The sequence below is a fragment of the Hemitrygon akajei genome, chromosome 11, assembly GCF_048418815.1.
Source record: "Hemitrygon akajei chromosome 11, sHemAka1.3, whole genome shotgun sequence".
NCBI classification, from domain to species: Eukaryota; Metazoa; Chordata; class Chondrichthyes; order Myliobatiformes; family Dasyatidae; genus Hemitrygon; species Hemitrygon akajei.
In genome coordinates, this window is record NC_133134.1 from 144,682,638 (window position 1) to 144,708,657 (window position 26,020).

A 26,020-nucleotide genomic window follows, 5' to 3' on the forward strand; every position below is an offset into this window, starting at 1 on the left:
TTCCCAGACGGCAGGAGGGAGAAGAGCTTGTATGGGGGTGCGTGGGGTCCTTCATAATGTTGTTTGCTTTGTGGAGCCAGCATGTAGTGTAAATGTCTGTAATGGCGGGAAGAGAGACCCCGATGATCGTCTCAGCTGATCTCACTATCCGCTGCAGGGTCTTGTGTTCTGAGATGGTGCAATTTTTGAACCAGGCAGTGATGCAGCTGCTCAGGATGCTCTCAATACAACCCCTGTAGAATGTGATGGGATGGGGGGTTGGAGATGGACTTTGCTCAGCCTTCGCAGAAAGTAGAGATGCTCCTGGGCTTTCTTTGCTATGGAGCTGGTGTTGAGGGACCAGGTGAGATTCCTCGCCAGGTGAACACCAAGAAATTTGGTACTCTTAACGATCTCTACCAAGGAGCCGTCGATATTCAGCGGGGAGTGGTCGCTCTGTGCCTTCCTGAAGTGAACAACCATCTCTTTTGTTTTGTTCACATTCAGAAACAGGTTGTTGGCTCTGCACCAGTCCGTTAGCTGCTGCACCTCCTCTCTGTAAGCTGACTCGTCATTCTTGCTGATGAGACCCACCACGGTCGTGTCATCAGCGAACTTGATGATGTGGTTTGAGCTGTGTGTCGCAGCACAGTCGTGGATCAGCAGAGTGAACAGCAGTGGACTGAGCACACAGCCCTGGGAGACCCCCGTGCTCAGTGTGATGGTATTGGAGATGCTGCTCCCAATCTGGTTGACTGAGTTCTCCCAGTCAGGAAGTCTAGGATCCAGTTGCAGAGGGAGATGTTCAGGCCCAGTAGGCTCAGCTTTCCAATCAGTTTCTGAGGGATGATTGTGTTGAATGCTGAACTGAAGTCTATGAACAGCATCCGAACATATGTGTCTTTTTTTGTCCAGGTGGGTTAGGGCCAGGTGGAGGGTGAAGGCAATGGTGTCATCTGTTGAGTGGTTGGGACAGTACGCAAACTGCAGGGGGTCCAGTGAGGGGGGCAGATGCCTTATGACGAGCCTCTTGAAACACTTCATGATGATAGATGTGAGTGCAACGGGACGGTAGTCATTTAGGCAGGACACTGAAGACTTCTTCGGCAGGGGAACGATGGTGGCAGCCTTGAAACACGTTGGAATGGTGGTGCTGCTCAGGGAGATGTTGAAGATGTCAGTGAGAACATCTGCTAGCTGGTCTGCACATCCTCTGAGCACTCCACCAGGAATGTTGTCTGGTCCAGCAGCCTTCCGTGGGTTGACCCTGCACAGGGTTCTTCTCACATCAGCCACGGTGAGACACAGCATCTGGTCATTTGTGGGGGGGTGGGGGGGGTGGATTTCCTCGCCGCCACGTCTTATGGATAATTTGTGAGGTCGTGCGCTTCTCCTACCACTTGTATACCCATGTGCTCCTAATGTATGGTTTTGAAGTTGTCATATTAAATTGTTGGTGGTCATCATCTAAGAATACCCAAAATTCTGTATGATGCTTATTTGTTTCAAGGTGGCTTTCAGGATATCTTTGTATCTTTTGCTCATGCCTCTCCCTGTCACAGCAATGAAATGCTCCATCACTGCAAGAGACATATTTCCTTGATTTCAGAAATCACAAGCTTAAATAGCTCTTGAATTGTCAAAACACTCTTCCTGAACCTGACGAAGGGTCTCGGCCCGAAACGTTGACAGTGCTTCTCCCTATAGATGCTGCCTGGCCTGCTGTGTTCCACCAGCATTTTGTGTGTGTTGCTTGAATTTCCAGCATCTGCAGATTTCCTCGTGTTTGCCTTCCTGAACCTTTTCCTTGTTCATTTTCCCCCAAGCCGCAGCTCTCCTTTCAGTTCTATCCTTGTGTTGTTTTCACTATCCTCCCTCTCTCATTCAGAACTGTCATACTTCAGCGAAGGCAGATTCAACTCCGTGCAACTCATTTCAGTGAATTCTCTGAGTCCAACATTATGGGGCTTCTTCATCCATTGCTTTTGCTTCCATGCCCATTTCTTTGGCCAGAACTCCTTGACTGTCGGGAACTCCTAGATGTGCGGGAAATGGGAGAGATGCATTTGAGAGCAGAGTTGATGGTGGAAGAAGGAAAGCCCCTTTGTTTAAAAAAGGAAGACATCTCCTTCATCCTGGAATGAAAAGCCTCATCCTGGGAGCAGATGCGGCGGAGACGGAGGAATTGTGAGAATGGGATAGCATTTTTGCAAGAGACAGGGTGGGAAGAGGAATAGTCCAGGTAGCTGTGAGAGTCTGTAGGCTTATAGTAGATATCAGTAGATAAGCGTCTCCAGAGATGGAGACAGAAAGATTTCCCATTTCCCGCACATCTGCCCTCATCCCATCTGCCTGCCACCCCATTCGGGATAGGGTTCCCCTTGTCCTCAACTAACGCCCCACCAGCCTCCAGGTCCAACGTATAATTCTCCGTAACTTCCGCCACCTCCTACGGGATCCCACTTCCAAACACATCTTTCCCTCCCCCCCCCCCCCCCCCACTTCTGCTTTCTGCAGTGATCGCTCCCTACGCGACTCCCTTGTCCATTCGTACCCCGCCCCCCACCCTTCCCACAGATCTCCCTCCTGGCACTTATCCTTGTAAGCGGAACAAGTGCTACACCTGCCCTTACACTTCCTCCCTCACCACCATTCAGGGCCCCAGACAGTCCTTCCAGGTGAGGCGACACTTCACCTGTGAGTCGGCTGGTGTGGTATACTGCGTCCGGTGCTCCCGGTGTGGCCTTTTATATATTGGTGAGACCCGATGCAGACTGGGAGACCGTTTCGCTGAACGCCTATGCTCGGTCTGCCAGAGAAAGCAGGATCTCCCAGTGGCCACACATTTTAATTCCACGTCCCATTCCCATTCTGATATGTCTATCCATGGCCTCCTCTACTGTCAAGATGAAGCCACACTCAGGTTGGAGGAACAACACCTTGTATCCTTTTAGCCAATCACCTTTCCAGCTCTTAGCTTCATCCCACCACCTCTGGTCTTCTCCTATCATTTCGCATTTCCCCCTCCCTCTCCTACTTTCAAATCTCTTAGTATTTTTCTTTTCAGTTAGTCCTGATGAAGGGTCTCAGCCGGAAACGTTGACAGTGCTTCTCCTATAGATGCTGCCTGGCCTGCTGTATTCCACCAGCATTTTGTGTGTGTTGCTTGAATTTCCAGCATCTGCAGATTTCCTCGTGTTTGCCTTACATTCTTTAGATCTAGTTATCACTAACTGCCAACATGATGTTGACCACCTCATTGATCTGACCTTCCAGACTCATACCTCTGATATCCCAAAGGACCATAACCCTATCGTTGAACATTAGGCTATTGCCCCCACACAATTACTGACCTCATTTCCTTGGGAAATCCTTTTTCCATTGCACAACCTAATTCCACCCCAACTATGCGTAGCCCACTTCTACATCCTCCTCCAGATCTACAAGCGGAATGGTCCTGTTTCAGACTGGTTATGCCATACAGAAAACTTTCTCCTGCCTTGGCTATGTATTTTTTACCCCCTTGAACAGCATCTTCTCACATACAGGGTACATCCATCATGCCTCTGGTGTCCTCTGCCACTTTCAAAGATTATAGTATCCTGGTCCCATCTATCTCCTCTTCACAGTGGCCATCCAATTGTGCCTTACCTCTATTCCACACCAGGATGGACTCGCGGCCATCCACATTTTTCTTGTATAGACCCAAGTTGCCCCCTTTCACGCCTATAATCATTTGTCTGGTTGAACTTAAATTATATTAAACAATTCTTCATTTTCACTTATTTTCTCAAAGTTAAAGATTTTGCTATGAGAACCCACATGGCTGAAACCTTTGCGTCTTTGTTTCAGCTTTAGTCAAGAACCACTCATTTCTCCCCTCCCCTCCACTACCTCCAGTTTTTTCTATTACGTTGATGACAAGATGGTGTTGCTTCCTCCACTTATAAGGAACCTAAAATATTATTACTTCTGCATCCACTTTCCATTCTGCTCTCAGTTCCACATGCTCCATTTCTGACTCTTTCTTTATCTCTCTAGTTATCTGTTTCCATCACATGGGTAAGTTTCACAACCAATGTCCATTACAAGTTCACTATTTCTGACAGCTGTCTCAACTACATGCACTTCAATGCTGACTCTGCTCTGTTCTCCTAGTTTCTCCGTCTCTGCCAGATTAATCAAAGTAGAAACCTAGAAAACCTACAGCACAATACAGGCCCTTCGGTCCACAATGCTGTGCCAAACATGTACTTACTTTAGAAAGTAAAATGATGAAGCTTGCCACACGAGAAGATACAAAAGCCTAAATGTTCAGGGACATCTTCTTTCCCATTGTGATTCCCTCTTTGTGTTGTTTTTTTACGTAGTTCAGTCTAGTTTTTGTACTGTGTCATGTAACACCATGGTCCTGAAAAAGTGAGTGGTTCTTGACTAAAGCTGAAACAAAGACGCAAAGGTTTCAGCCATGTGGGTTCTCATAGCAAAATCTTTAACTTTGAGAAAATAAGTCCAAACTTCCCAACAAGGTGCTTGTTCCCCACCTTCCACATCAATCTCTGGCTAGGTGCCCTCTCTAGGCTTTTCATTATCATTTGCTTCCCCCCTGCCCACTCCCTATTTTCTTCCCTCACCAGTACCCAGCTCTATTCCAGATGCTGCACTTCCTTCTTGCAATCTGCAGTATCCAAATAAAAATATGTAATAGCTGTACAGCATCATGATCAAGGCAACAGATATTTTACACCTTCTGTGGACTCCACCTGCTCTAAATCTTATTCATAGATATTCTATGTGCATTAAATACCACTTGCTACTGCTCTAAGCTGGCAATTGTCCTCCCTAGAATTTACTCAAGAAATTACTTATAATTTAAGAGATAAATATGAAACATTTTTGAAAATTTGGCGCCCTTATTTACAAAAGACAGGATTAAATATATAGGTGCTCCGAAGATGAAATAATTGGTTATTTGGGGAAAGAAATATATATACTAAAGTTATTATGGACTCCATGGAGCATGTGGGGATCTTCCGATATCCAGGCACTCTTTCTTTTTTTTCTTTCTTTCTTTCTTTTTTCTGTAGGGGTGTTCGGGGGAGGGGTTAAAGGGAGGGGGGAAGGGTATATACATTTTTTTCATATATTTTCTTTTATTTCTGTAATTATTTGAAAACTCAATAAAAAAGTTTATTAAAAAAAATTGTGGTGTAAGTGACATCATGCTTTTATCCCACATTATCTCCACAACTGACCCATTCAACTCTCCCAAAGGCACCACTTCTCGAATTTCAGCTCTTGCATATTCCACTGCCTAATTCCCCTTTAGAGTAAGATATCCATTTTCTTCATGCATAAATTGGTGAAAATTCTAACTGAACACTACTCATCGGCTCATCTATTTTGCATTTTGTGGTATCCCAGTAAAATTTCTTGTGCACTAGATACTCTTGCAATATGACACCTCTCAGACACACCATCTTGCACTTTAACTTGGTGCTCAGACATGGCTCTCCTGAAAACTGTTATTGCTGGAGCTTTGATATTTGGGTTAACAGGGGCAAGTTTGGAAGTTATATTGCAGCAAGCAAAATCTGGTTTCACATGATGTTCTGGAGAAGTGTACGACAGTATCCATTCTTCCATCTTTTAAGGGCTTTGGAAAACTTTCCATGGGTGAAACAAATACATAAAGATAAAAGTCTTTCCAGGTCTTCTTTTAAAACCATCTGTAAGTGAACTGTATACTACTGACTACAATAAACTTATAAAGTAATATTTCACAGTTACTGGCCTTTTGTAAAACTGCAGTTCTTAAAGTACTGTGCAAAGGTCTTTGGCACATGTAAAAAAAAAATTGTAAAGTGAAGATGCTTTGAAAAATAATGAAATGGTAAGTTTCTGAATAGACAATAGACAGTAGGTGCAGGAGTAGGCCATTTGGCTCCTCGAGCCAGCACCGCCATTCACTGTGATCATGGCACAATCAGTACCCCGTTCCTGCCCTCTCCCTATATCCCTTGACCCTGCTATCTATAAGAGCTCTATCTAACTCTCTCTTGAATGCATCCAGAGACTTGGCCTCCACTGCCTTCTGGGGCAGAGCATTCCACATATCCACCACTCTCTGGGTGAAAAAGTTTTTCTGCATCTCTTTTCTAAATGGCCTACCCCTTATTCTTAAACTGTGGCCTGTAGTTCTGGACTCACCCATCAGTGGGAACATGCTTCCCGCCTCCAGTGTGTCCAATCCCTTAATAATCTTCTATGTTTCAATCAGATCCCCTCTCATCCTTCTAAATTCCAGTGTATACAAGCCCAGTCGCTCCAATCTTTCAACATATGACAGTCCCGCCATTCCGGGAATTAACCTTGTGAACCTACGCTGCACTCCCTCAATAGTAAGAATGTCCTTCCTCAAATTTGGAGACCAAAACTGCACACAATACTCCAGGTGGGGTCTCACCAGGGCCCTGTACAGCTGCAGAAGGACCTCTTTACTCCTATACTCAATACCTCTTGTTATAAAAGCCAGCATGCCATTAACTTTCTTCACTGCCTGCTGTACCTGCATGCTTGCTTTCATTGACTGATGTACAAGAACGCCTAGATCTCGTTGTACTTCCCCTTTTCCTAACTTGACTCCATTTAGATAGTAATCTGCCTTCCTGTTCTTGCCACCAAAGTGGATAACCTCACATTTATCCACATTAATCTGCATCTGCCATACATTTGCCCACTCACCCAACCTGTCCAAGTCACCCTGCATTCTCATAACATCCTCCTGACATTTCACACTGCCACCCAGCTTTGTGTCATCAGCAAATTTGCTAATGTTACTTTTAATGCCTTCATCTAAATCATTAATGTATATTGTAAACAGCTGCGGTCCCAGCACCGAACCTTGCGGTACCCCACTGGTCACAGCCTGCCAGTCCGAAAGGGACCCATTAATCACTACTCTTTGTTTCCTGTCAGCCAGCCAATTTACAATCCACGTCAGTACTCTACCCCCAATACCATGTGCCCTAATTTTGCCCACTAATCTCCTATGTGGGACTTTATCAAAAGCTTTCTGGAAGTCCAGGTACACTACATCCACTGGCTCTCCCTTGTCCATTTTCATAGTTACATCCTCAAAAAACTCCAGAAGATTAGTCAAGCATGATTTTCCCTTCATAAATCCATGCTGACTCGGACTGATCCTTCTACTGCTATCCAAATGTGTCGTAATTTCCTCTTTTATAATTGACTCCAGCATCTTTCCCACCACTAACGTCAGGCTAACCGGTCTGTAATTCCCTGTTTTATCTCTCCCTCCTTTCTTGAAAAGTGGGACAACATTAGCCACCCTCCAATCAGCAGGAACTGTTCCTGAATCTATAGAACATTGGAAAATTATTACCAATGCGTCCACAATTTCTAGAGCCACCTCTTTAAGTACACTGGGATGCAGACCATCAGGTCCTGGGAACTTATCAGCCTTCAGACTCAACAGTCTATCCAACACCGTTTCTTGCCTAATATAAATTTCCTTCAGTTCATCCTTTACCCTAGTTCCTTTGGCCACTATTACATCTGGGAGATTGTTTGTGTCTTCCGTAGTGAAGACAGATCCAAAGTACCTGTTCAACTCATCTGCCATTTCCTTATTCCCCATAATAAATTCACCTGTTTCTGTCTTCAATGGCCCAATTTTGGTCTTAACTATTTTTTTGCTATTCACATACCTAAAGAAGCTTTAACTATCCTCCTTTATATTCTTGGCTAGTTTACCTTCGTACCTCATTTTTTCTTGGCGTATTGCCTTTTTTGTTATCTTCTGTTGCTCTTTAAAAGCTTCCTAGTCCTCCAGTTTCCCACTCATCTTTGCTATGTTATACTTCTTCTCTTTTATTTTTATACTGCCCTTTACTTCCCTCGTCAGCCACGGCCGCCCCTTACTCCCCTTGGGATCTTTCTTCCTCTTTGGAATGAACCGATCCTGCACCTTCTGCATCATTCCCAGAAATACCTGCCATTTTTGGTCCACTGTCTTCCCTGCTAGGGTATTGTTCTATTGAACTTTGGCCAGCTCCTCCCTCATAGCTCCATAGTTCCCTTTGTTCAACTGTAATACTGACACATCCGATTTTTCCCTTCTCCTTCTCAAATTGTAGGTTAAAACATATCATATTATGGTCACTACCTCCTAATGGTTCCTAATATCAGAAAAAAACTTAGCTTTTCAATTGTAAAAACCTAAATCAAATCAATATTTGCTGTGGCCACCATTTGCCTTTAAAGCTACATCAATTCTCTTAGGTTCAGTGTTGTGCAGTTTTATAGGGAACTTGCCACAGTTCTTCTGCAGACTTTAGCTATCTTGCTTATTCCTGTCTCTCCAGGTAAACCCAGACAGTCTCAATGATGTTGAGATTGGAACTCTGTGGAAGTCATACAATCTGTTGCCAACCTCCTTGTTCACCTTTTCACTGAAGATGTTTTTTTTAAGTCCTTGGCTGTGGGTTTGCATCATTGTCCTGCTGCAGAATGAAGATAGGACTGATCAGATATCTCTCTGATGGTATTGCATTATGGATGAGAATCTACTTGTACTCAGCATTGAGGAATCCATTAATTCTGACCAGATCACTAACAACATTTGCAGAAGTTCAGCCCCAAACCTGCAGTGAATCTCCACCATACTTCACAATTGGCTGCAGACACCCATCCATGTAGCGGTCTCCATCGCTTCTATGGACAAACTGCCTCCTCTGTTTGGGCCAAAATTTTCAAATTTTGACTCGTCAGTCCAGAGCACATGCTGCCATTGTTCAGCACCCCAGTTTTTGTGTTGTTGTTTGTGGGTTAGTCTCTTGGCTTTGTTTCCACTTCAGAAGATAGCTTTTTGGCAGTAACCCTTTGAATAAAGACCATGTCTGATGAGACTTACAGCCTACAGGCTCAGGGTGGATCATCTGATGGAGTGGTGTAAGGACAACGACCTGGTCCTTAACACTTCTAAAGCAAAGAGATGATCATTGACTTCAGGAGATCAAAGGACAGAGTACACACTCCCCTCCCCATACATGGAGGGGTAGTGTAAAGCGTGGAAAACCTAAAATTCCTTGGAGTTATGTTGTCAAAACAGCTGACATAGACCACCAACACCTTGCTGCTTGTAAAAAGGCACAACAAAGACTCTTCTTCCTCAGAAAGCTGAAACAGGCCAAACTCCCACAAAAGCTGTTGCTCAATTTCTACAGAAGCGCAATTGAAACCATCCTGACCAACAGTGCCACAGGGTGGTATGCCAGCTGCACATCCGCTGAGCGACAAAACCTGCATCGCAACCACCCTGACTAACAGTGCCACAGGGTGGTATGCCAGCTGCACATCCGCTGAGCGACAAGACCTGCATCGCAACCACCCTGACCAACGGTGCCACAGTGTGGTATGCCAGCTGCACATCCGCTGAGCGACAAGACCTGCATCGCATGGTGAAGGCGGCCCAGCGAATTGTCAGGATGGAGCTCCCAGGACTGGACACCATCTATTCCAGCAGTCTCAGGAGAAAAGCAATCAGCATAACCAGAGACACCACACCCCCCGGCCACTCCCTGTTTGACCCACTGCCATCCAGCAAAAGGTTCAGGACACTAAAAGCCAGAACAAATAGACTGAGGAACAGCTTCTACCCCAGAGCTGTGGCCTCCATCACACCACTCCCACAGAACAATGACTGAAACCGTGAGCACACTCAAGGACTCAAATACTTGCACTAACGGCACTTTGTGCATTACTGTGATATTCTGGTGTTGCTGCAACTTATTTTCTGCTACTTATCTATTTAATACTGTTTTTCTATTACTGTCTTGTTTTTATCTACCACTTTATTTAATTGTCTGAGAGGAAGCCAAAAAGAGTTTCATTGTATCTGTGTATAATGACAATAAAGATCATTCATTCATTCACTTCTCCTGAGACTTAGTGGGTTCTGGGGTTCCAGTGATTTCTGAGAGTTCAGAGCTGATAGCAGTGCTGGACTACTTCTGATTGTGAAGGGATGGCAGTCTGATGTGTACTTTTCTGTGTCTGACCACTGAGTTCTGGTCCTCAACCTTGCTCGATTCTTTGTGCTTCTTTAGAAGAGCTTGGACAGCATATCTTGAGAGTCCTGACTGCCACAAAATTTCTGATTGGGAGATACCTTTTTGATGCAGGATGACCACTTTGTGTCTTATTGCTATGCTCGCTCTTGCCATGGTGTAAGAATTGATTTAAAGGTTAAACTGTCATGTCCTCACCGTTTCGTTTGGTTGTCCTTTGCACAGTTTGATTCCTTCTGCACAGATTTCTGTTTCAGTTAATCACATTAGGTCATTCAACTCATTATGGGATTCATCATTAGTACTTCATTCAAAATACCAGAGGCAGCATCTGTAGAAAAGAGTAAACAGTTGTCGTTTCAGGCTGAGACCCTTCTTCAGAACTGGAAAGGAAGGGTAGAAAGAAGTTAGAGTAAGAAGGTGGAGGGGAAGTGGCAAAGTTCAAAGTGACAGGTGATAGATGACCTGCCCATCACCTACCTCTGGTACTCCTTTCCCTTTCTTCCATGGTCTTCTATCCTCTTCTTTCAGGTTCCCCCTTCTCCAGCCCTTTATCTCTTTCACTGATCAACTTCCCAGCTCTTTATTTCACCCCTTCCCTTCTCCCAGTATCACCTGCCACCTTGTACTAATTCTTCCCCTCCCTTCCACTTTCTTACTCTGAATTCTCCCTTACGTTTCCAGTCCTGAAGAAGGGTCTTGGCCCGAAACATGAACTGTTTACTCTTTTCCACAGATGTTGCCTGACCTGCCGAATTCCTCCGGCATTTCGTGTGTACTGCTTTGGTTATCCAGCATATGCAGATGTTCTCATGTTTATCATTAGCACGTTTGTTATCTTTCATCATGCACTGGGCTATATAGCTGCAAAGCAATCAAGTTTCAATTTGAAAAGTGGTCTATTACTTGTTACTTTCTTTATGAAATACAGAAATTTTTCTACAACATTTTAAGTTGCTTTTTTCTAATGAAATGCAAATGAAGAAGACAAAAACTAAGCAACTAAAGCACATTTTATATAAAAAATCTAGGGTGCCTAAGGCTTTTGCACAGTACTGTAAATTCATAAACGTATCATAATTCCCAGTGCAAAAGGAGCTTTCAGAGCAATCCTGTTCCCCCACTTATTGCTCTGCAATACCCTTCAGTTGCTGCTGATATTATTAACCACTTACTTATATGTGGGAAAATTTACAATAAACAATTAACATGCCAACCAGAATATCTTTGGGATGTTAGAAAAAAAATCAGCAAACCTTTGGGAACTCCAAGTCCTCATATTGGAAAATCAAAATTTCAAAATCCAGCACCAGAAACCAGGCACAAACTAACAGTCCCTAGGTGCACTCTGCAACTCAATTTATTTCATTAGGAACCAGAATTGCTTTCGTTATTTATCTGTGAATGTGATAACTATAAATTAGCAAATTTGCAAACTTCTTCAAAATAAGTTTCCATCCAGTTTGTTTCTGCTTCCACCCAACCATTCTTCCTAGCTCTCTTCTGATCCTTGCTTTCTGGAACAGATTTACTGTCAATTGTTTACCGAGTCCTAAAGGCTAATTTGCAACTAGCGCATGTTTTTCCATAAGTAACTAATTGGAAAGTGGTCAATCAGAAATTCTAACTCGTGGTTTGAATTGTTCTTTTCTTCCTGCTGTGTTCTAGAGTCTGATTGTACTTTGGCATTTATACTCGGTGGTTGCATATTAGATACAGGAGTGGAACCCAGTCTGGTCTTCTATCGCTTCAACATACGACATGTGCATTCAGAGATGATCTTCTGCACACCATTGTTGTCACACATGGTTATTTAAGTTACTGATGCCCTCCTGTCATCTTAAACCAGTCTGGCCATTCTCCTCTGACTTCTCTCACTAACAAGAAGTTTTCACCCACAGGACTGCCATTCATTGGATTTTTTTCTTTTGTTTTTCTTACCTTTCTCCATAAACTCTAGAGACTATTATGCCTAAAAATCCCAGGAGTTCTGCAGTTTCTGAGATTCTCAAACAACCCTGTCTGGAACCAATAATCGTTCCATAGTCAAAGTCATTTAGATCATATTTCTTTCTCCATTCTGATGTTTGGTCTGAACAACAACTACGTCTCTTGACTATGTCGGCATGCTTTATACATTGTGTTGCTGCAACATGACTGACTGATTAGATATTTGCATTAATGAGCAGGAGTACAAGTGTACCTAATAAAGTGGCCACTGAGTGTATTTGCTAATCAAGACCCAGCCAGGAATGAAACCTGGTTTCTGCACTTCAAGCTGTCACAACTAGGTTGAAGATTGTTTGGGGGCCATAATGCCTATTTTTATAATGTACTTAATTGGAAAAGGGAAATAGCTTGACTATGCAGCTCTGAGATCACCACATATGTCATAATTCCAATCTGCTCTGAAAAATAATATATGCATCACACATGCTTTTGTTTTGTTTTAGTTGGCTGAAATTTATGTTTCGTGATTCTTCTTGGCATAGAAGGCTGTGTGTTGGGTCCAAGATTCTCCAAACTCAGGGCTAACTAAATTATTTGCTTTTGCAAGTAATGAAACTGCTGCAAACTTGAGATTTCGATTCCGTGTGGTTGGACAGAACTGCAGAAGTTGCACCAGAGGTGCTGAAATTAGAACTCAAGTTTTTTTGTGACAAACCTAAGACAGGGAACTACATTAATGATGAATTCTAACAATATTTGGGTATTTGATGTCTGTCTTATCACTATCTGGCATTTCTTAGTAATTTTCTGATGCAGTGTGGATCAACAAGGTATCTGGAACAATTATTTTTTGCATCTTATCTCCTATTTTGTATCTTATCTCCTATTTGCTTTGAATGAGTTTAGTGTCTTTACAATGTCATTTCAAGTTAATCATTTTCTACAATTTGTGTTTATGCCAGTTTAAATATTCCAGCTACTATTTCTACTTTGATAATATTAGAGCTAAGGTATAGGTTTACAGTGGCATTCAGTTGCTGATGAAGCTACACTGTTTGGAGTATTCCATGTAAGATATTCTTTTAAAATATATTTTCAGAAACATGGGCTGTGCCAAGTCAAAAGATTCTGCGGACTTGCAAGAAAAAAGCTTAAATGATCATGTGCATAAAGCTCAAACAGCTGTTTATGTGAAAGACCCTACATCCAATTCTCCTGTAAGTAAGAATCAAAAAATATATATAATTCTTCAATTAGTGGAAATACACAAACGGATTTAATAAACAACATTACCATGGGGTTGGGGGTGGTGTTTGTGTGTGTGTGTTTCATACTGAATGAAGCTTCTGTGGACTGTATACAATTTGAGTGCATAATGGATTGATGAGGGTCAGGAGTATATGAGCATCTTAATATACCATATTAAAAGTAACTTTCTCCTGTTTCCAAGCTTAGAGGTCATAAGGTCCGCATTTTATTTCTTAACATATTGCTGAACTTGCTTTTCTACTTTTTTTTATTTATTCATTTACGGGATATGGGTGTCACCAGCTAAGCCGGCATTTATTGCCCATCCCTAGTTGCCCTTGAGAAGGTGGTGATGAGCTGCCTTCTTAAACCGCTGCAGTCCCTGAGGTGTAGGTACACCCAGAGTGCTGTTAAGGAGGGAATTCTTTGATTTTGATCCAGCAACAATGAAGAAACAGCAATATGTTTCCAAGTCAGGATGGTGAGTGACTTGGAGGGTGATTTCCAAGTGGTGGTGTTTCCAGGTGTCTGCTGTTCTCGTCCTTCTGGATGGTAGTGGTTGTGGGTCTGGAAGGTGCTGCCTAAGCAACTTTGGTGTGTTGTTGTGGTGCATCTTATAGATAGTACACACTGTTGGAACTGTTCATCAATGGTGATGGAAATTCTCTTGATGCTATTGAATCAAAACAAAGTCGTCCTAGTTTCCATTTTCAACATCCATTGTCCCTTGATGGAAAGTAAGTGTGTGGAGATTATCAAATCTTAAAGCTTCCTCCACCAAAAACTGCATTTATATGTTATTTTAATGTAGAAAAACATTCTGAGCCTCTATATTAAGGCAGCCAGTTGGACAAAAGTGAAAACCAGTGAAATAGTATGATCAAAGGCAAAAAGAAGGGAAGAGAGATATCAGTGCACGAAGGACCTGGTGAAGTTGTAGCTTGGCAAGAGGAAAATGTCAAGGGGACAGAATTGAAGTCTTAAGAATGAGTGGTAAAGAGCAGGAAGACATAGAAGGAAATGATGAGGAAACAATAAGGGTTTAGTTAGAAAATAATTAGAGAGACTGAGAACCAATGTATGTTAGTAACTTGAGCAATGGATGAGTGACACTTCGTGTGTGGTTGTGCTCTTTTGTTGGCTAAAGTTGGAACTTTCTGTCACCTACTTTACAAAGAAAGATGCCCTCTGATTATCACCTTGTTTTCCTACAGCCGCCATTATGCATATTTTTTTCTGATGAACCAGACAACTTCACGCTCCATTCTAACTTTTTTCACAATGTATTCTTGCTGTAATCTACAAGTGCTAATCATGATTGGGTGAGACCAGAACTTGAGGTCACGGGTTAAGGTTGAAAGATGAAATGTTTGAGGGGCACATGAGAAGGAATTTCTTCATTTAGAGAGTGATAAGAGTGTGCAATGAGCTCCCAACAGAAATGGTGGATTTGGGTTTGATTTCAACAGTTAAGAAATATTTGGTAGGTAAGTGAATGGGAGGGATATGGAGGGCTTTGGTCCAGGTGCATGTCAATGGACTAGGAACATTAATAATTTTGCACAGACTAGATGGGCTGAAGGACCTGTTTATGTGCTAATGTGTTCTATGACTTTATGACTCTGTATCCTGTGTACAGTTGTGTTTAGAGTCCTATAAACTTCCAAACTTGACCACACTACCTGATCCATTTTTGTTCATGCCCTTTGTGTTAGTGGAGAGATTTGGGGGCCAAGATGATTGATCTATTTTTTTCTTTGGGCAGTAACAGGGATTTTAGGGTCAATGTGCCTGATCCATTTTGCCCATCAGGTTACCTCTCATCCTCCTTCGCTCCAAGGAGTAAAAGGCTGAGTTCATTCAACCTATTCTCATAAGGCATGCTCCCCAATCCAGGCAACATCCTCGTAAATCTCCTCTGCTCCCTTTCTATGGCTTCCACATCCTTCCTGTAGTGAGGCGACCAGAACTGAGCATAATACTCCAATTGGGGTCTGACCAGGGTCCTATATAGCTTCAACATTTCCTCTCTGCTCCTAAATTCAATTCCACGATTGATGAAGGCCAATACATCGTACGCCTTCTTAACCACAAAGTCAACCTGTGGGGCAGCTTTGAGGGTCCTGTGGACTCGGACCCCAAGATCCCTCTGATCCTCCACACTGCCAAGAGTCTTATCATTAATACTATATTCTGCCATCATATTTGACCTACCAAAATGAACCACCTCACACTTATCTGGGTTGAACTCCATCTGCCACTTCTCAACCCAGTTTTGCATCCTATCAATGTCCCGCTGTAACCTCTGACAGCCTTCCACACTATCCACAACATCTCTAACCTTTGTGTCATCAGAAAACTTACTAACCCATCCGTCCACTTCCTCATCCAGGTCATTTATAAACATCACTAAAAGTAAGGGTCCCAGAACAGATCCCTGAGGCACTCCACTGGTAACCGACCTCCATGCAGAATATGACCCGTCTACAACCACTCTTTGCCTTCTGTGGGAAAGCCAGTTCTGGATTCACAAAGCAATGTCCCCTTGGATCCCATGCCTCCTTACTTTCTCAATAAGCCTTGCATGGGGTGCCTTATCAAATGCCTTCCTGAAATCCATATACACTACATCTACTGCCCGCCCTTCATCAATATGTTTAGTCACATCCTCAAAAAATTCAATCGGACTCATAAGGCACAACCTGTCCTTGACAAAGCCATGCTGACTACTAATCATATTATACCTCCCCAAATGTTCATAAATCCTGCCTCTCAGGATCTTCTCCATCAACTTACCAACCACTGAGGTAAGACTTACTGGTCTATAACTTCCTATAATTTCTACTCCCTTTCTTGAATAAAGGAACCACATTTGCAACCCTCCAATCCTACGGAACCCCTCCGGTCCCCATTGATGATGCAAAAATCATCGCCAGGGGCTCAGCAATCTCCTTCCTTGCCTCCCACAGTAGCCTGGGGTACATCTCATCCGGTCCTGGTGACTTATCCAACTTGATGCTTTCAAAAAGCTCCAGACGTCCTCTTTCTTAATATCTACATGTTCAAACTTTTCAGTCGGCTGCAAGTCATCACTACAATCACTAAAATCCTTTTCCATAGTGAATACTGAAGTAAAGTATTCATTCAGTACCTCTGCCATTTCCTCCAGTTCCATACACACTTTCCTACTGTAACACTTGATAGATCTTATTCTTTCATGTCTTACCCTCTTGCTCTTCACACACTTGTCGAACTTTGGGGTTTTCCTTAATCCTGCCTGCCAAGGTCTTCTCATGGCCCCTTCTGGCTCTTTGAATTTCCTTCTTAAGCTCCTTTCTGTTAGCCTTATAATCTTCTAGATCACTAACATTACCTAGCTCTCTGAACCTTTTGTAAGCTTTTCTTTTCCTCTTGACTACATTTATTACAGCCTTTGTACACCACGTTCCTGTACCCTACCACAACTTCCCTGTCTCATTGGAACGTACCTATACAGAACTCTACACAAATATCCTGTGAATATTTCTTCCGTACTTTTCCTTGAGAACATCTGTTTCCAAATTAGATAGATAGATAGATAGATACTTTATTCATCCCCATGGGGAAATTCAACATTTTTTCCAGTGTCCCATACACTTATTGTAGCAAAACTAATTACATACAATACTTAACTCAGTATAAATATGATATGCATCTAAAATCACCCTCTCAAACAAATTAATAAATAGCTTTTAAAAAGTTCTTAAATAGTTTAATAAAATACATTGAATGGTAACTTAAGCTCAGTCCTAACCCCAGCACTTTAACATATCTTGCCCTTGGCGGTTGAATTGTAAAGCCGAATGGCATTGGGGAGTAATGATCTCTTCATCCTGTCTGAGGAGCATTGCATCGATAGCAACCTGCTGCTGAAGCTGTCTCTGGATGGTGCTATGCAGAGGATGTTCAGGGTTTTCCATAATTGACCACAGCCTACTCAGCGCCCTTCGCTCTGCTACCGATGTCATACTGTCCAGTTCTGTGCCCACGACAGAGCCCGCCTTCCTTACCAGCTTATTAAGACGTGAGGCGTCCCTCTTCTTAATGCTGCCTCCCCAACACGCCACCACAAAGAAGAGGGCGCTCTCCACAACTGACCTATAGAACATCTTCAGCATCTCACTACAAACATTGAATGACGCCAACCTTCTAAGGAAGTACAGTCGACTCTGTGCCTTCCTGCACAAGGCATCTGTGTTGGCAGTCCAGTCTAGCTTCTCGTCTAACTGCACTCCCAGATACTTGTAGGTCTTAACCTGCTCCACACATTCTCCATTAATGATCACTGGCTCCATATGAGGCCTAGATCTCCTAAAGTCCACCACCATCTCCTTGGTCTTGGTGATATTGAGACGCAGGTAGTTTGAGTTGCACCATATCACAAAGTCCTGTATCAGTTTCCTATACTCTTCCTCCTGTCCATTCCTGACACACCCCACTATGGCCGTGTCATCAGCGAACTTCTTCACATGGCAGGACTCCGAGTTATATTGCAAGTCTGATGTGTACAGGGTGAACAGGACTGGAGAGAGCACGGTCCCCTGCGGCGCTCCTGTGCTGCTGACCACCGTGTCAGACCTACAGTCTCCCAACCGCACATACTGAGGTCTATCTGTCAAATAGTCCACTATCCAATTAAGCCTCCAATTTCCTGTCTGATAGCCTCATCATTCCCCTTACTCAAATTAAACACTTTTCTAACTTGTCTGTTCCCACCTCTCTCCAATGCTATTGTAAAGGAGATAGAATTATGATCACTATTCCCAAAATGCTCTCCCACTGAGAGACCTGACACCTGACCAGGTTCATTTCCCAATACCAGATCAAGTACAGCCTCTCCTCTTGTAGGCTTATCTACATACTGTATCAAGAAGCCTTCCTGAACACACCTAACAAACTCCACCCCATCCAAAGCCCTTGCTCTAGGGAGATGCCAATTGATATTTTGAAATTAAAATCTTCCATCACAACAACTCTGTTATTATCACACCTTTCCAGGATCTGTTTCCCTATCTGCTCCTCAATATCCCTGTTACTATTGGGTGGCCTATAAAACTCACCCAGTGAAGTTATTGACCCCTTCCTGTTCCTAACCTCCACCCACAGAGACTCCGTTGACAATCCCTCAGCCCGAAACATTGACTGCTCTTTTCCAAGGATGCTGCCCAACCTGCTGAGTTCCTCCAGTGCGTTGTACGTGTTGCTTTGACCCCAGCATCTGCAGTGTACTTTGTGTTTACAATTCTATTCTTATTCTCACTGTTGCTTATGCTATCCTTGATAACATAAGTGATGCAGTTCACTGTATGTTTCAATGTATGTGTGATAAATAATTGATTCTGAATCTATTAAATCCACCTGTTCATTCTAGTTACAGATTCTAATATCTCCACTTTTTTGCTGACGTGCTGCAAATTGATAGCTAACGGCAAATTATTTATGTTGCATTAGAATATACAAAGTGGTTATTTCTCAGCTTCTTGAAGTGCCAGAAAAAAAGTGTGCATGCTTTTGACCATTGTATAACAGAAGAAAAGTACGTCCCCTATTCCTGTAGATACAGTATGTGCACTTTGCATTCCTCTGGCATGTTTCATTTGCATTGAGCTCATTTGTTTCAATGTTGTGCTCCCAGATGCAAAATACCTAGCACCCAGTCACTTGGTACCCAATTTCTCAACCACCTGCTAGTCTTTTTTCATTGGGATTTCAATCTTAGGCCATGGTACCAGTATCCCATGAAATGGAACACTCATCCACTTCCTTGATCTGCTGTATTTAGCCAAATACCAAGTATTGCTTGGCTTGGATAGTAATCTGAAACATAACATTATCCCGGTTTTGCTTTTTAATTTAATAATTTTTAAGCATCAAATACATGGAATATAGAGCAGTAGAGCACAGGAATAGGCCCTTCAGTGCACAATGTTGTGCCAAGTGTTGATTAAACAAGTTAACTATTTAAATACCAAATAAACTAATCCCTCCTGCCCACACGATATCCATATCATTCTATTTCATGTACATTTTCGTGTCTATCTAAGAGCCTCTAGAACATCTGTATTGTTCTTCTCCACCACCACTCCAATACATTCCAGACTTCCATCACCCTCTCTGTTACACAAAAAAAAACAACTTGCCTCACAGTTCTCCTTTCAACTTTTCTCCTCTAACCTTAAATGCATGCCCTCTAGTGTTAGACATTTCAACCTTGAGGAAAAGATACTGGATGTCTACTCTATCTATGCCTCTAAGAATTTTATAAGCCTTTATCAGATCTCAACTCAACCTCAATCGCTGCAGAGAAAACCACCCAAGTTTGTATAGCACATGACCTCAAATCCAGGCAGCATCCTGGTAATCTCTTCTGCACCCTCTCCAAAGCCTACACATCCATCCTATAATTGGCAACAAGAACTGAATACAGTAGTCTAAATGTCCCCTAACTAGAGTTTTGTAAAGCTGCAACAAAACTTCCCGATTCTTGATCATCATTCCTCCCCTAATAAAGTCAATCATACCATATGTTTTCTTTACCATTCTATAAACCTGTGTAGCCAAGCTATGGTCTTAGCACAAAGACCCCTGTGCCCATCAACATTGTTAAAGGGTCTTGTCATTAACAGTGTACCGTCTCTGTACATTTGACCTCGCAAAGTGCAACATTTTACATTTGGCCAGTTTAAACTCCATCTGCCACTTCTCTGTCCATATCTGCTCATGATTTGTATCTCATTGTATCACTTGCCAGTCTTCTACATTGAATAAATTTGATTCAATAAGTCAATTGTGTGTATTCTATTGATTTTTAGTGTTTGCTGTTAACCACTATCTTAATGCCAGACATTGGATGTTTCTCATTTACACTAAACGCTCAAGCAATTGTTAATTGGCACAAGAGTGGGGAAAAATGTCTTGGCCCTTTGGGAAATTTTGGAAAACATGGTAACAATGTAAAGAATGAGACAGGTCTGGAGTGATTCTGCCAGACTTGACTAATTTGGCCATTTATTCCATTTGCCCTACAAGGATCTATTAGTAGTGTTGCATCCAAGTGCAAACCTCAGGCTTAATTCTGTAATAACTCCACTGATTTGATTAATTAAGTACCAAATTTGAAAAAGTTGCCTCATTTTCCTTTTAACCTCCAGCCTGATGGCAAAAACATTGATTTCTCAAACTTCCAGCAATGGCCCCTCTTCTTCGCCATTCCCCATTCCTGATTCCCTGTCTCACCTTATCTCCTTACCCACCCATCACCTCCCTCTGGTGCTCCTCCACCTTCCCTTTCTTCCATGATCTTCTATCCTTGCCGATCAGATTACCCCTCCTTCACCCCTGCATTTCTTTCTCCAGTCAACTTCCCAGCTCTCTACTTCCCCCTCTGCCGGCTTCACCAATCACCTGCTTCTTCCTCTGACATCTCCACTTCCTTTCTAGTCCTGGTGAAGGGACTCGGCCCAAAACATCAACTGTTCACTCTTTTCTACAGATGCTGCCTGGCCTATTGAGTTCCTCCAGCATTTAATGTGTGTTGCTCTGTCTTCTAGCTAATAGTTGTCTTCCCTACATTGAACATACTTGTTGTAAAGTTACTAGGAATTATTGAAATCTCATAACTGATGGAATTGAGTTATTTAGATCTTTAGATATTACTTTGTAATTCTTAAGAATAATCATCAATGATAACACAAAATAAATGCTCAGAAGTTCTTAAACTTTGATTGGAATTGCCAGTGAGGAAGTGGAGGGATGGGTTAGTAAGTTTGCTAATAACAAAAAGGTTGGAGGTGCTGTGGATAGTGTGGAGGGCTGTCAGATGTTACAGCGGGACATTGATAGGATGCAAATCTGGGCTGAGAAGTGGCAGATGGAGTTCAACCCAGATAAGTGTGAAGTGGTTCATTTTGGTAGGTCAAATATGATGGCAGAATAAATAGTATTAATGGTAAGAGTCTTGGCAGTGTGACGGATCAGAGGGATCTTGGGGTCCAAGTCCATAGGACACTCAAAGTAGCTGCGCAGGTTGACTCTGCGGTTAGGAAGGCTTACGGTGTATTGGCCTTCATCAATCGTGGAATTGAACTTAGGAGCCGAGAGGTAATGTTGCAACTATATAGGAACCTGCTCAGACCCCACTTGGAGTACTGTGCTCAGTTCTGGTCATCTCACTACAGGAAGGATGTGGAAGCCATAGAAAGGGTGCAGAGGAGATTTACAAGGATGTTGCCTGAATTGGGGAGCATGCCTTATGAGTATAGGTTGAGTGAACTCGGCCTTTTCTCCTCGGAGTGTCGGAGGATGAGAAGTGACCTAATAGAGGTGTATAAAATGATGAGAGGCATTGATCATGTGGATAGTCAGAGGCTTTTTCCCAGGGCTGAAATGGTTGCCACAAGAGGACACAGGTTTAAGGTGCTTGGGAGTAGGTACAGTGGAGATGTCAGGGGTAAGTTTTTTTTACTCAGAGTGGTGAGTGTGTGGAATGGGCTGCTGGCAACAGTGGTGGAGGCGGATATGATAGGGTCTTTTAAGAGGCTTTTAGATAGATACATGGAGCTTAGTAAAATAGAGGGCTATAGGTAAGCCTAGTAATTTCTAAGGTAGGGGCATGTTCGGCACAAATTTGTGGGCCAAAGGGCCTGTGTTGTGCTGTAGGTTTTCTATGTTTCAAATCAATGCATAAAAGCATGCAGACATGGTCAAGAAGTTCAGTTGTTCATCAAACCAAATGTTAGAATGGGGAAGAAATGTGATCTAAGTAACTTTGACTGTGGAATGATTGTTTGTGCCAGATGTGGTGGTCTGCGTATCTCAGAAACTGCTGACCTCCTGGGATTTTCACAGAGAATGGTGCTAGAAACAAGAAGAAACATCCAGTGACTGGCAGTTCTCTAAACAAAAATGCCTCGTTCATGAGAGAGGTCAGAGGAGAATGGCCAAACTGGTTCAAGATGATAGGAAGGCGACAGTAACTCAAATAAACTTGAGTTACAACAGTGGTGTGGAGAAGAGAATCTGTGAACACACAGCAAGGCGAACCTTGAAGTGGATGAGCTACAGCAGGAAAAGAACACACAGGATTCCACTCCTGTACCTAATAAAGTGGCCACTGAGTATAGTTCAGGTCTTAGGCCGAATGTACTTTGCTGTTGCCTGAGGGGATCAAATTGTACCTCTTCACTCATTATTTGACATAAGTTAGGAACAAACAGGAAAAACTTTTCAGAGCTGTAGTATATCTGAATTACACTCACCTCAACTATTCAGATGGTGTTCAGATATTCTAGACAAGTACCAGCTTTGGCCATCCTACCTTGATTAGAAATCCAGTACCAACCTCAATCCTTTTTGGATATTTCCATCTGACCTGCTCTGCATTGCTTATCCATAGTTTTCCCAGATTTGCCATTGATGTTTAAGAGAGACCAACACAGATATCCCACCCTGCAAAAACTCATACATTCCTGGTTGAGTATTTTGTTGGCAGTCTCAAAGCTAATAGCTAAATGCTAATGCAAATAACTTTTCTATTTCTTTTGCAAACTTTCCTTGTACTGTGATGTGGCTTTCTTGGCAGATTTGAGCATTTTGCTGGAAGTGTCAACCTCATAGCAGTCTGTGTCAATGAATTTGTTAATTTTGCAAGACATCAGATTCACAAGCGTTTTGTGAGACAGCTGACTTCTGAATTCTGTCTTAATGAGACACACCATGCTGAAACCTACACAATTAGACCATTCAAGGCCTTTGGCATGCATGGATGATCTAATGCAGTTGAATATGTTTTCAGCTTTGGCATCATTGCACAGTGGCATGTCTACAAATCCAACTGTTACCTTATTCTGTGTTTCATTCTAGTACCTGGCTAAAATGGCACATTCCTTCTCACACATGATAACGTTGCTTTCGTCAACCAAAATACTGTATGGCCTTTTTTCTGTCCGGTTGAACTTGTACAGATCCTCTGAACATTCAGGTTCAAGTGCCATGTTCACAATAGCTGCTGTCTTGGTTGATGATCAGGCATAGTCTTTTGCTATTTCTGCATCAGGAAACATTTTCCTGAATAGCTTGCCTGTGTGCTTACACACCTGGAATGGCAAGTTATGCTCAACGATGAAAGATGTAAAGTACACCTCAGCTCTAGTGACCTTCTCTGTCAGACTTTGGTTTTCTGCTGAAAAGAACTGTGAAATACTTGAGTAGCCTTCCCTGCACTTAGCCTCCCTAATATGTTGTGGTCCCTAAAAGAAGTAAAAGCATAAGCTGTATCCTTTTTATATTGTCTTATGAAGAAAATGTGACATTAAAATATGTACTTATTATATTATCATGGAGTTTTTATTCTATTACAACTTTAAGCAAGTCTACAAGGAGTTTGGCCTCATCACGTTGGACATCAATAGAGTAGCTCCTTACAGCTAGCCAGCTAGTTTAAATAACATTAGCTATGCTAACAAACGAATGACACATGTTAAACTCACCTCAGCATGTCTTTTACAGTCATTTAACCCACCATGGGCTATAGAAAAGTCACTGTTGCAAACAGTGCAGCGAGCAACACTGTCATTATTTTTGACCCCTATTAGGCAGGAGTACACTTTAGTGTAGTCTGGGGTGAAGTACAGTTTATTTTTTTTTGGAACACTCTGCCATGGCACTGCAGGACACTAAACTGAACTGATGGACAATGAAAGAGAGAGAGAGGTCGACTGTAAAGCCCATCCACGGAGAAAACTGATAGGTCTACTTAGCACAAAAAGAAGACCAGTCAGGATTCATTCATTCTCCCCCCTCTCCCTCTCCTTCCCACCCCCTTTTCTCTTCCTCCCCCCCCCCGCTCTCAAAAAAGTCAATTTCCAGGATAGTATATGTAATTTGCAGGTGTCAGGGAGCCGCTATCAACATGCGGGAGACTCACAGAAATTCCGGGAGAGGTGGGATGTCTGCCAACAAGAATAAAAAAAAGTCTTTAACTTCCACTTTTTTTGCTACTATTGTTAAGAGAGAGCATTCCCTTTCAAAGTTCCTTATGAAGATTAGACTTTTTTTTTAGGGTTCGGGTAGTACAGATACTTCTGTCACAGCCAGCAATCTATGGGTAGTATATCCCTTTTTTCAGAGGGTTGAATTGTTATTGTTGTCGTCAGACTTCTGGGAGTATTTATTTATGCTTGGTTAATTGCAGAATCTCCATGGTAATTATATTCATATATAGAATCATACTGCAAATTGGTCATGAACATGTGTAGATAAAATGTTAAAATATTATCAGCCCTATGAATTTCTGTACTTGAGCAATGTTGTGTTCATATGGTGTAACATTTTCTTTTTCTTTAGAACAGAAATAACTCTCCATCTAAGCATGATTCTTCGGAAGGTATGTACAAAACCCTATTTCATGGTCATATCTGTATACTATTCCATTTTTCCTTCTGTCATTGGAAACTCTAAGTAGCTTTAATAATGTAGTTAGTGTTATGATCTTGGGTCGTGATTATAGTGATACCTAACGTATTTGACAGCTTGGATTCAAAGTCCTTTCAATAGTCAATAAAGATAAGAAATTATTGGTGAGACGTTATGATTTAACTTTTTAAATACAAACTTATTGTGCTACTGTATATTGTTGTATAATCATTATATTGTATGTATTATATAAAAGTGTTGGTGTGTGGCCAAGTAGTTAAGGTGTTGGTCTAGTGATCTGAAGGTTGCTAGTTCGAGCCTCAGCTAAGGCAGCACGTTGTATCCTTGAGCAAGGCACTTACCCACACATTGCTCTATGACGACACCAGTCCCAAGCTGTATTGGCCCTTGCCCTTCCTTTGGACAACATCCGTGGCATGGAGAGGGGAGACTTTCAGCATGGACAACTGCCGGTCTCCCATACAACCCTGCCCAGGCCTGCACCCTGGGAACTTCCCAAGGCGCAAATCCATGGTCTTTCAAAACTAACGGATGCTTATTATTATTATTATTATTATTATTATATAAAATCATTGTAAAATATAGAAAAGCTTTTATTTCAATACAATTAATAAAGGTTTTAAATGCATTTCCAAATTGGTGAATTGAAGGAGCTGTTTACTGTTAGAAGCATTTCTTTCCCAATGAAAATAATTGTTGCAGCCAAACTGGCTTATTACCCATTCATAGATATGGCAAAAATTCTTTGAAAAATGTTTTTCAGAGGAATTAAGGAAAGAGTTAGCAGGGAAGTTTACATATCCACCAATTATCATTTCACTGCATTACAAGACAGAAAGGTTTCATTTTGTGTATTGAGTCCATGACACATGTATGACAAAGCAATCCAGGAAGTCCCCACACCTTTGCCTTACAAATTCTTTTCTTTCAGATACTTATCCAGACCCCTAATCCTCATTCACTACAAATCTTGGATATGTATTTCAGTCTCTAACCACCTGCTGTGTTTTTTAAAAAGATAAAGAAATTCTCACAATTATTTTATTTTTGTCTTTTGCCATTTCCTCATTCTAACCTCTTCACCAATGAGAACAGTTTCTCTGTATCTACTCTGTTTACACCCTTCAAGACTTTACTTACCCCTTCAGATCCCTTTGCATCCTCTTCCGCTCCAAGGTGAACAGCCATAGCATCACCAGTCATTGCACACAACTGAAGTCCCTCATCCATTTGTACAAAAGGGACGGGTTGCACCTTAATAGACGGGGCACCAGCATTCT

General features: G+C 42.2%; 1 protein-coding gene across 1 annotated transcript in view; it reads left to right on the forward strand.

Moving 5' to 3' along the window:
* Nucleotides 1-26,020, forward strand: part of LOC140736101 (tyrosine-protein kinase HCK-like) — a 153,710-nt gene that overhangs the window by 33,107 nt on the left and 94,583 nt on the right. Inside the window, exons 2-3 of the mRNA XM_073061864.1 lie at nt 13,120-13,237; nt 24,651-24,690. Of these exons, the coding sequence (XP_072917965.1) occupies nt 13,124-13,237; nt 24,651-24,690 (154 nt within the window). The 5' untranslated portion in view covers nt 13,120-13,123. The remainder of the gene's footprint in view (nt 1-13,119; nt 13,238-24,650; nt 24,691-26,020) is intronic.